The following is an 11,903-nucleotide window of genomic DNA, read 5'->3' on the forward strand; positions in this document are numbered from 1 at the left end:
AAAGAGGAGAGTGAAAAAGTTGGCTTAAAACTCAACATTCAGAAAACTAAGATCATGGCGTCTGGTCCCATCACCTCATGGGAAATAGATGGGGAGACAGTGGAAACAGTGTCAGACTTTATTTTCTTGGGCTCCAAAATCACTGCAGATGGTGACTGCAGCCATGAAATTAAAAGACGCTTACTTCTTGGAAGGAAAGTTATGACCGACCTAGATAGCATATTAAAGAGCAGAGACATTACTTTGCCAACAAAGGTCCGTCTGGTCAAGGCTATGGTTTTTCCAGTGGTCATGTATGGATGTGAGAGTTGGACTCTGAAGAAAGCTGAGCACCGAAGAATTGATGCTTTTGAACTGTGGTGTTGGAGAAGACTCTTGAGAGTCCCTTGGACTGCAAGGAGATTCAACCAGTCCATCCTAAAGGAGATCAGTCCTGGGTGTTCATTGGAAGGACTGATGCTGAAGCTGAAACTCCAGTACTTTTGCCACCTCATGAGAAGAGTTGACTCATTGGAAAAGACCCTGATGCTGGGAGGGATTGGGGGCAGGAGGAGAAGGGGACAACAGAGGATGAGATGGCTGGATGGCATCACCGACTCGATGGGCATAAGTTTGAGTAAACTCTGGGACTTGGTGATGAACAGGGAGGCCTGGCGTGCTGTGATTCATGGGGTCGCAAAGAGTCAGACACGACTGAGCAGCTGAACTGAACTGAACTGAAGTAATGAATCGAAATGCTGTGTTAATGAGTTGGGAGACACAATACTGTTAAGATGTCGATTCTCCTTAAATTGATCTATAATTCTATGCAATGCCAGTCAAATGACCAGCAGGCATTTTTTTGGTAGAAATTTACAAGCTGATTTATATGGAAAAGCAAAGGACCTAGGAGTGCTGGATAATATTACCTGATTTCAAGATTTATCATAAAGGTATCCAAACAGTGCTGTATTGGCATAAATATATACAAAATATCAACGGAATACAATAGAGTCCAGAACTAGATCTATAGATATATGATCAGTTATTTTTTCAACAAAGTTGCAGAGATAGTTCAATAAATGGTGCTGGAACAATTGGATATCCAAAGGCAAAAAAACCAACCACCGAAACCACTATCAACAGTAAGACTTTAATCCTTATTCCACACCATATACAAAAATTAACTCAAAAATTATAGTCCCAAATCTAAGAAAAGATAAGAGAAAATCTTTGTGACCTTGAGCGAGGCAAATATTCCTTAGATAAGTGACACTAAAAGCACTATCCATAAAATAAAAAAATTATAAACTGGATTTCATCAAAATTTAAAACTTCTGCACTTTGAAAGTCACTGTAGAGAGAATGAAAAAACAAATTACATACAACAAGAAAATATTTTCAAATCATGTATATAACAAAGGACTTGTATCCTGAATATGTAAAAGTTCTACACAATAACATATTAAAAAAACCAGCCCAATAAAAAGATGGGCAAAAGATCTGAACAATACTTAAGAAGATCTATAGATAAAACAAGCACATAAAAAAAAACTCAACATCCTCGGTCATTACAGAAATGAAAATTAAAACCATACCTAATAACCAAGGAGAGAGCTGTAAAACATTGATAAAGGAAATTGAAAACGATTCAAAGTAATGGAAAGATATACCATGCTCTTGGATTAGAAGAATAAATGTTGTTAAAATGGTCGTACTATACAAAGCAATCTTCAGATTAAAAAACAAAGCAAAACACACCTAATGGAATGAAGAAGACTGATCACACCAAATTCCTGAGGACACAGAACTGGAGTGCTCACGCACCGCTGGTGGGAATGTAAAATGGCACTAGTTAGGAAAATAGTTTGGCAATTTCTTACAGAGCTTAGCATACACCTACCACATGGCCCAGTTACTTCACTCCTAGACACTCATCCAAGAAAAATGTACATGTTCACACACACATACCTGTACACAAGCGACCAAGGCAGTTTAGTTGTAATCCCTAATAAATGGGAACAACCTAAATGCCTATGAACAACTGGGTGGACAAACAATGAACAAAGTATTGTATATCCACACAATAAAACATTACTTAGTAATAAAAATCAATGAACTATTGATACATATTATAACACAAATGAATCCTAAATTAATTATTCTGGAAGAAAGAAACCAGACCACTTTCCTTCCCCTAAAATAGTACATTCTGAATAATTCCATTTATATAAAAAATCTAGGAAAAATAAACTAATCTTCAGTGAGAGCCTACCAGTGTTGCCTGGGGAATATGAGGGCAGAGAAGGGCAGGAAGGAGAGATTATAAAGGTTTATGAGGAACCTGTGGGGATGATGGATATGTTTGTTATCTTAATTTTGGTAATGGTTTCATGGGTGTATACAAATGTCAGAGCTTATCAGATTTTATACTTAAACACATGCAGTTTATTATATGGCAATCATATTTCAATGAAGCTGTTAACTTTTAAAATTGATTTAAATTGAATAAAATTAAAAGTTCAGTTCATCAGTTACATTAGTCACATTTCAAGTTTTTAATTGCCACATGCAGCTCGTGGCTACCATGGTGGATAGTACCTGCGTAGGACATTTTCATCACTGCTCAGGGTACTATTGGAAGCAGTTGGTCTAACTGACACATTAAAAAAAGCATCTATTTCTTTCATTCCTCCTCCATCTAACCTCCCCAAGCTTCAAACATGGGAACAAGCATGGAAGTATGGCATTGATATATAAATTATAGGAGAATTTTTTAAAGCAGATTTTATTAGGTTTAATGTAACTTTAATATAAAAGGCACCTTCTATTCATAAACATATATAGCATACTATTTTTTCATTTAGTTATCACAGCTTCTACAGATTACATTAGCTTCTTGCAAAGCTCAAGTTGAAGGAGATTTTGAGCTAAAATGACAAGGGAAAAATGAAACAGACAACACTGTCTTGGAGCATACTTCTTCCTTGTAAGCAATGTAGTTAGAGCCAAAATATAACTCCTAGAATAAACATTTTTTTCATATACTTACAGATATTTTATGTCTGAAATACGTAACATGTTTCAGAATACACTACATAATGCAACTAACTTTTCCTATTTAAAAGTATCAAGCATATAACTCATAATAAATATAATCAGAAGTTTCAACTGTAAGAACAGAGGGAAAAAAGAGACTTTGGTATATGCAGAAATGTTTCACATTCAAGGAACAGTTCTTAAAGTGAGGACAGAGAAACTGTTAAACTTAGTATTCTTACTGACAGTTTTTTCCTTCCCTTCCTATAGCTTTCATTTTTGAGATGGGTGGTTTTATTGAAAAAAGATTCAATCTCTCTTTTCTGTTCCCCCTCACACACACACCCCCCGCACCCCTCCCCACACCCTCCCCACTATGGACTTGGGAGGCAGAGTCTCTGTTTGCTCTGTGTTTTTGTTCAATATACAGAATTCAGGGCTGGAATCTGCAACCTTCCCTGTTTTAAAGCCTGATACACTAACCCTTTATGCACTTTGATGTCTGAGTCATCTCTTAGAAATGGAATACAGAAAAAGGCAATTGGGGCTGGGGGCAGAGGGGAAGCTGATCACCAGTGTAGACCAATCAACCAAGACAACCCCCAACAGTGTACTGTAGTAGATAAGCAAGAAGTATAAAAATAGAACCCAAGTCCCTCTGTTGTTTGCAGAAGCAGAACTCACAAGCCAGTTTCACTTACTTTTTTACACCGACAGAGCCATTTTCCTTGTTTTCCATGTCAACAGATAGCATGGGGAGGCTGCAGGGTTCCTTTACTTCAGCAACTAATCAATAAGGGAGAAAAGCTCGTGTTTAATTCTTTGAAAGTGAGAGAAGAATATATATTCTGAATCGGAAACATAATGGTCCCTTTTACAGCCTCACACCAATTCACGTATATGTTTGCTTAAATCTCCAGTCCCCTCAGCGATTGGAGAGATGTGATTAAACCTAAAGAATTGGAGGAGACAGACTGGGGTGCTTTCATCTGTGCTGGCACTCCCTGCCTCGACAATAAGCATTTGCAAATGAAATTGAATCCTTGTTCAAAACAAGTGCTGTGTGAACTGGCACAGCTTCTCCCAGTGCCAAGCTCTCACTTAAGACACTGAAACTCATAAATGAGTCAAAGTCGACAAAAACAATCCCCCTTTTCCTCCCCTTTCCACCTCGGGCTGTGATTTCTTTTTTTCTTACTATATTTGTGTGTGTGTGTGTGTTTTTCTGTCCACTCCCACTTCTCCTCTATTTTTTCACTGCGATGCAAAAGATCACTTAAAGCTTTTGTCAGCAAGTATTCCCCTACCTCATATATTCTCAATGAAAATCTTAAAAACCTGTCTGTGAGATGGCCATGCTCTGGTAAAGCTGGAAGCTCACGAAAATGTCAGATAGCCCTTAACACAGAAAGGTGCTGCTGGTGTGTGTGTGTGTGTATGTGTGCGTGTGTGTGTAAGAGAGGGTAGGCAGCTCATTAGATTTATGCAAAAATCATCAAAACATTCAAGGAGATATAGTAGCATCCATCACTTCGTCTTTTTGTTTAGTAGGAAGAACACAGAAAAAATAAAATCCCTCTACAATTAATATGCAATTAGCAAGATGAAAAAAGCTACGAACAAAACTGCTGGAAAAAAAAAACAAACTAGTTCTGAAACGTGCTTGTTCTTCTACAGCTGAAGCCATAAATTAAATACATTTCCTCTCAAATCACTTTATACTTCGGCACTTCTTCCCTAGGGATTACTCTGACATGACAAGTGCATCATTTAGTATATTCACAAGATTTTATCACTGTTACAGAAGTAGATGATTAACAAATAATACTGTAAGTGTGGGATAATCTTCACTGCTGATATGCACACACACATACGCACACACACACACACACACACACACACACAAACTTCCAGTCACTACACCACTTAGATCATTCATAGAGAAATCCAACATTTAATATACATCTCGATATTAACATACATTCACACACCGTTACAGAGTAGACAGAAGATAGTGCTGCTTGCTCCATGCCAAAAGAATGATTTCACTTCAGTTGGAAACTGTTACACATTCACCATTTTCTAAGCATCTCAGAAACAAAACAAAACAAAACACTCACAATGATACTCTGCAACACCACACTACATTGTCTTATTATTATTATTTTCTTTTCTTGTGGAAGAGTAAAAAGAAAACCTACCTAGAAGCAACTAAAACATATCATTTTTTATAGGCTTATCAAGAACAGCCAAAGAAACCCCAATGTTTTCTTTCACAAAGTAGGCTGGCAAAGGAATTCAATAAGGAGGTACAATTTGACACAGTGAAATAAAACCAGGCTGGCTCTCAGCCAACATGACGTTAGGAATCACACACAAGCTGCACCAACTGCCTTCTGGTTCATGGCTGACTTTTTAAAGCTACAGTGTGCCTGTTCACTTTTGCTAACTACCTTCAGCACAATTAGTGCAAGTGAATGAACCACGAGTCCCCAAGCTGCAGAATTCTCCCTGCACCTGTCTTGATCAAAGGAAAACAAACTGTATCAAGAGGCTATTATTTTCTCCCTCCCCTTCCTTGTTTCTGCATCATATGTCTTTGCTGTTCTGAGCAGGAATGCCATGTATCAAACTATTTGTTTTTTCTTCCCTATGGGAGAAAAAATAAGAGAAAGTCCAGTGCTTATGGGCTATATTCAGTGAACACCCAGAAGCTGCAGTCCTGTGTTCCTCTTTTGCTGACAAAGTTCCCAGGGCTGGCTTTCAAGCTCTTTGTGAGAATAAGGAAAGCACTGCCCAGCAGAAAATCCTTTTACTTCATTATGCAGGAAGTAACATATTTCAGAGAGGATGCAAAGGAGATGACCAGATCGCCTGAGAACGCCCACATTCTTTAATTTTGGCATTCATCCTACCAGATGAAGTTAGCCAAAAACTCAAAATAAAACAAACTTTATTCTACAAAACAAAAACAATTAGTCTGGGAGGTTTCATTTTACCAGATCTCCCCAGTTGCGTAAAAAGCATAATTCAACAAATTCAACATTTCTTTTCTATGAGCACCTGCTACTATATTAATTACATATGAAAAAGAAGATTTGTGCCAACCCTCAAATTCATTGTATCTTCCACCATCCTAAGTCCCAGTTCGGGAAAGGGGAAGGTAGAATAAAGGCCAGGCATGATCTTTTGATTAAGTTACCCTGATCAATCTCACAGTTCTCTTGCTTGACTGGGAACTACTGCTCAAGGGAAACATTCCCATTCCACAAACATACTGTATATAACTAGAAACATAAATGATTGTCATTGAAATAAACAATCAATATTTGCACACTTTTAGGTCAAGATGTCAACAAAACCTCTCAAGGTAGGGCAGAAGGATCCTAGAAAAAGTCATCTCCTGCTGTAATACTGTATAGACTGGGCAGAATTGAGGAGAAAGCTACTGGCCTCTCTTTTCTTTAGCAATTTTTAAGGGTACTAGAAAATCAGCAACTATGATCTAAATTTGCAATCTGAATTTCAAAGTCAATTTTCTTCCCCTTACTTATTGCAGGAATGGTATTAGAAATTTTCAACTTCTTGAAAGATCATCACTGAGAAAAATTTCAAATGCTCTCTCTGCCCATCTTTGCCATTGCCCCCTTGAAAGAGCAAATGATAATAACTTAGGGAAGACTTCTAAATATTCTTTTATTTTTGAGTACTATTTTTTGAGCACAGCTCAAACAAGTGGTTATTTTCTTGGTTTGTTTTATCACCAATGATCAAAATGATGAACTCTTCTGTAGACAGAGGACTCTTTCACCAACAGATTCCATAATGCTTTTGAACTTGATCTGAGGTGTCTAAACTGTTTTCCAACTAAATGCAAATGGAAGGGGTCTCGGCTGTGAGTCCTGGGGGCAAGGGATAGAGAAGAGAGTACCCTGACAGCACTGTCATGGCACTGCTTAGATCAATATTAGGTTCAGCCCACCACTCTTGAAAGAAGAGAGGCAAAGCAAGTGTAGTTATACTGACTCTCAGACACCCTCACAGGAGAAAGGATTCTGTTTCTCCAAGAATTTCTTCCTATGTATAGAAGAGGGCATCCCTTACTGTCTTGCCTGTTGTGATCAAAATTTGCCTGTTAGACAAGGGTGTGGGTTTCAGAAGGTGTTGTGAAAAATCAATCCCATTTTATAAAAAATGAGCCACATATCCTGACTACAGGAGGTTTCATTCATCAGCTAATTTCTAATTTTGGAGTAAACTGACATTTGTGGGTATAAGCATCTATACTAGTACTCAACCACTTCCTCCTCACTCCCTCCAACAAAGTGATATTAACCCTCTTCTCTGCTAATAAAAATTAAGCGTATTTGTGTGTAGTGTGGTTCCTGGTGTGCGTGTAGGGCATAGCATAAATGCAGTATGTGTGATGAGTGTATGCTGTGTAATAATGTGTGGGTGTTGTACCTGTGGTATATGTGTGTGTGTGTGCGTAGTGTCGTGGTATTCGTGTGTTTGCACAATGTGCAGTATGCATTGTGTTTGTGTCTGTAAGAGAAGTGAGAGATAGAGATACAAACCAACAAGACCCTCTGATCCAGGCTATCATGGGATGTGCTAAAGTAACTTCAGACGTCCTCGAGCTGAGATTCTGGAGCAGTACTTTCGGGGACACTTGGAAATGGGCTCAGATAGGAAAGGAGATGGGTCAGGAAGGATGGGAAACTGGTGCCTCAATAGGCTTCTTTTATTGATCTCTCATCCCCCAGTGAGCAAGCACCCTCCCGGGGAACCAGCCGCCCTGCCTTGCCTCCAGGTATCCGCCCGCAGGCGACTCCAGACCGAATCTCCGAGCGCAGACCTGGGTACACAGCGCTGCAGAAGTCGTCTCAAGAAGTCGCCGAAGGGCAGGGCCGAGCCCAGCAGGGCCCTAGAGGGTCTCTAGGGAAAACTGAGGAGGGCCTGGAAAGGGGGCGGTGGGGGCAGAACGTGGGGCAGGAGAGGGGATGCCAGAGAGACTCTTTAATCAGCGGTCACGTCCGATAGCCAAACGACTCGCTTGTGGCACTGGTGACAGAGGGGAAAGTTTCTGGCTAAGATTTTCGAGAAGAAATCGTTCGTCTTTGGGACCGGGGGCTCCCCCGGGGAACTCATCTTTGGAAGGGGAGCAGGGAGGTGTGGCGCTCGGTAAGCGCCCAGCCGAGCCTGGCCGTCTCCCGGTACCCTCCTGCTAGCTCCGCCCTGTAACCCCCGGGGAGCCGCAGCGCTCCGCGGGGCCGGGCACGCTTCTGCCCCCACTTCCACTCCGGGTGACAGATAACACACTCGGGGGTACAGCAGGCTCGCAGGAGCACCGGACACACAGCAGAGACGAGGGAGGGCAGGGCAGTTTTTCTCGTGGCTTTCTTCGTTTCCTTCCATCCTGGACAGGGGGGGGTAGGACGAGCGCGTCCCCAGTGCCCTCGTAGCACGAGCGATCACTTACCTCCCCGCATGGCCAGCGCCGGGAGGCTTTCCCCGGTGCAGAGCTCGCCTGCCGCCACGCGCCCAGCCCCAGTGCACCCGGCCGGGCGCGCGGGGCACGCCGGGACTTGTAGTCTCCGCCCTCGGGGCGCGGGTCCGAGGGCTGGGTCGGCTAGGAAGCCGAGAGGCCCGGGAGGGAGGGGTTGGGGCCGGGGCGCTAGGAAGGGAAAGGGAGGTCATTTGCAAGAACTTAAAACTTCCTGGGAGCTGGAGGTGTGAAACACTCCGAGAGAGGCTTTTAAACGGGGAGTTTTCAGGCTAATAGCTTTTTCTTCCTGTCTTATTCGCACGTGGCAACTCTGATGAAGTTTTGAGCTGGGTTTTGGCAGTTATGACAAGCAGAGATTTCCTCGGGCCAAGTCCATATTAGAGCGTTACGCCTTTCACCCAAACACACAAGTGGCATCCTCTGCTTGGAACACCTATTGTGTGGCTCACTCAGTTGAAGCCCTGGGCATGCAAAAGGAGAGTGAATAATTGCCCATTCCGTTTGAACAGCACTTTACAGTTTACAAAGCACTTTTTACTGACTTAGTTCATTTTATTAGAACCAGAAAGCAACACAGATACTCGGAGGAACACTAAAAACTGCAAGGAGTTTTTTGTATTCGCACTTCCGGAGGTTGGGGGTCCCAGCACCTTTCGTCCTCCCCCTCCCACCCTTCGCTCTCACCCGCGCCGCCCCCCCAGACCCCCCAACACAATTCTTTTTTTCCTCCACCCCTTTTCTTAGCAGCTGGGAAGAGAGCGTGAGGAGGGCTGTGTCGGATGTGGTGGGCGCAGTGAAACAGGGGAGCCTGCTGTGAAGGACTTCCTTGAAAGAGCTGATAATAAATCTTTACTAAATATGGAAATAAGTGAAACCAAAAGAAGAACCTATGGACTGGAAGAATGGAGGGGGAAGGAAAAGGCAGATAGCACAGATGCAAAGACTGAAGGAGGTAGCGATTAGGCTAGAGACCACATGAGAAAGTTGTATCCAAAAAATTAAAATGAAAAGAAATAAAAAGCAAAATCAGGGATTTTTTTAGAAGCCAGATAGACCTAGAATCTTTTTTTTTTTTTTTTTTATGTTTTCTTTCTTTTTTTTTTTTTTAATTTTTTTATTAGTTGGAGGCTAATTACTTCACAACATTTCAGTGGGTTTTGTCATACATTGATATGAATCAGCCATAGATTTACACTTATTCCCCATCCCGATCCCCCCTCCCACCTCCCTCTCCACCCGATTCCTCTGGGTCTTCCCAGTGCACCAGGCCCAAGCACTTGTCTCATGCATCCCACCTGGGCTGGTGATCTGTTTCACCATAGATAGTATACATGCTGTTCTTTTGAAACATCCCACCCTCACCTTCTCCCACAGAGTTCAAAAGTCTGTTCTGTATTTCTGTGTCTCTTTTTCTGTTTTGCATATAGGGTTATCGTTACCATCTTTCTAAATTCCATATATATGTGTTAGTATGCTGTAATGTTCTTTATCTTTCTGGCTTACTTCACTCTGTATAATGGGCTCCAGTTTCATCCATCTCATTAGGACTGGTTCAAATGAATTCCTTTTGACGGCTGAGTAAAATTCCATGGTGTATATGTACCACAGCTTCCTTATCCATTCATCTGCTGATGGGCATCTAGGTTGCTTCCATGTCCTGGCTATTATAAACAGTGCTGCGATGAACATTGGGGTGCATGTGTCTCTTTCAGATCTGGTTTCCTCAGTGTGTATGCCCAGAAGTGGTATTGCTGGGTCATATGGCAGTTCTATTTCCAGTTTTTTAAGGAATCTCCACACTGTTTTCCATAGCGGCTGTACTAGTTTGCATTCCCACCAACAGTGTAAGAGGGTTCCCTTTTCTCCACAGCCTCTCCAGCATTTATTGCTTGTAGACTTTTGGATAGCAGCCATCCTGACTGGTGTGTAATGGTACCTCATTGTGGTTTTGATTTGCATTTCTCTAATAATGAGTGATGTTGAGCACCTTTTCATGTGTTTGTTAGCCATCTGTATGTCTTCTTTGGAGAAATGTCTGTTTAGTTCTTTGGCCCACTTTTTGATTGGGTCATTTTAGACCTAGAATCTTGCTGTTGTCACTTTGGGGCTAGTTCTGTGACCTTAGCTGAGTTGTTTAACCTCCCCAAGCCTCTTTTTCATCTTTAAATTTTAAATAATAACAATTCCTACTATGAATAATGAATCATTCCTATCTTGTCATGTGGCTGTGCAGATTAAAAGAAGTGAGAAGCATTTAGTATAATGCCTGGCATATAATGAGCACTCAATTAAACATTATAATTGAACGCTTATGATATGCCAGGTGCTATGTGTCTGTGTGGGTGCTTAGTTGCTTGGTCGTGTCCAACTCCTTCTGTCCCCATGGACTGTAGCCGGTCAGTCTCCTCTGTCCATGGGACTTTCCAGGCAAGAATACTGGAGTGGATTGCCATTTCCTACTCCAGGGACTCTTCCTGACCCACATCTCCTGCATTGCAGGCTAATTCTTTACCACTGAGCTGCCAGGGAAGTTCCTAAAGCTAAGTATAAATAATATTATTAATAGATTAATTAATTAAATTAATTATTAATAGTTAATTATTAATATTGTTTGGAGAAAATCCTTTTGTGTTTGCATCAAAAGATTAATTGGTGTAGAAATACTAGTTAGGAGGCTGTGACAATATTCTAAGTTATAGGTGATGAGGGTTTGAACTAGTGATAAAAAAGGAAGCAAATATGAGACACCTCAGGGGGCAAATGGACAGAATGGTACAATCAACTGGACTCAGGAATGAGGAGTAGGAGACAAAGATGGTTGTCCTTTCTAGATTAAGTGGATGATGTCATTCACATAGATAGGTACAACTGATGGAATAACAGGTTTTGGAAGAAGATGACTGATTTTGGACACGTATAACTGGAGGCTTTCTGTGTCTCAATGACAAAGTGGCAGCTGGATGCGTGACTTTGGACATCATGTGTAGAAACAGAGCTCTGAGACTTAGTTGAAGATCATGTGGAGAGGAAAAGGGCAGCAGAGGGGGGTAGGGGGAGGGGAGGAGTGAGACTGTGACACCAGGCAGGAACTGGGGGAAGGGAAAGGGAAAGATGCAGGAAAGAGAAGTGAGGAGGAGCTTGTCAAAGGCCACTGGACTTGCAGATCAAGATCTCTTGGGATGAAAGTACCTCCAGGATTTGGTTTGGAAATTCAGCAGAGTGATTTTGCTTGTTCCAGTGATTGTAGGTAGGGACCTACTGGATTGTAGTTGTTTGGGAAAATGACACTGGATATCTTGCAATGCCCGGGATAGTCCTGCCCAGCAAAGAACTGTCCCACATCCTGTGAGAATTGACTGTCCCACTGTTCACTCGT

The 11,903-nt window shown here is 41.6% G+C and overlaps 1 protein-coding gene across 8 annotated transcripts in view; it reads right to left on the minus strand.

Annotated features, from left to right (window-relative positions):
- The window catches only part of SAMD13 (sterile alpha motif domain containing 13), a 50,761-nt gene extending 42,117 nt beyond the window's left edge, over window positions 1-8,644 (minus strand). For 2 of the 8 annotated variants that reach the window (XM_043878026.1, XM_043878020.1), the window contains exons 1-2: window positions 8,501-8,620; window positions 3,720-3,804 (exon numbers count right to left, since the gene is read on the minus strand). In XM_043878026.1, coding sequence (XP_043733961.1) covers window positions 3,720-3,804; window positions 8,501-8,510 — 95 coding nt within the window. In that variant the 5' untranslated portion in view covers window positions 8,511-8,620. Of the gene's footprint in view, window positions 1-1,740; window positions 1,956-3,719; window positions 3,805-4,325; window positions 4,517-5,219; window positions 5,266-8,500 lie in introns of those variants that run through there. The other 6 variants (XM_043878025.1, XM_043878021.1, XM_043878022.1 and 3 more) reach the window with 6 other exon arrangements.
- Window positions 8,645-11,903: the final 3,259 nt, after the last annotated feature.

This window comes from Cervus elaphus, chromosome 20 (assembly GCF_910594005.1).
Source record: "Cervus elaphus chromosome 20, mCerEla1.1, whole genome shotgun sequence".
Taxonomy (NCBI): Eukaryota; Metazoa; Chordata; class Mammalia; order Artiodactyla; family Cervidae; genus Cervus; species Cervus elaphus.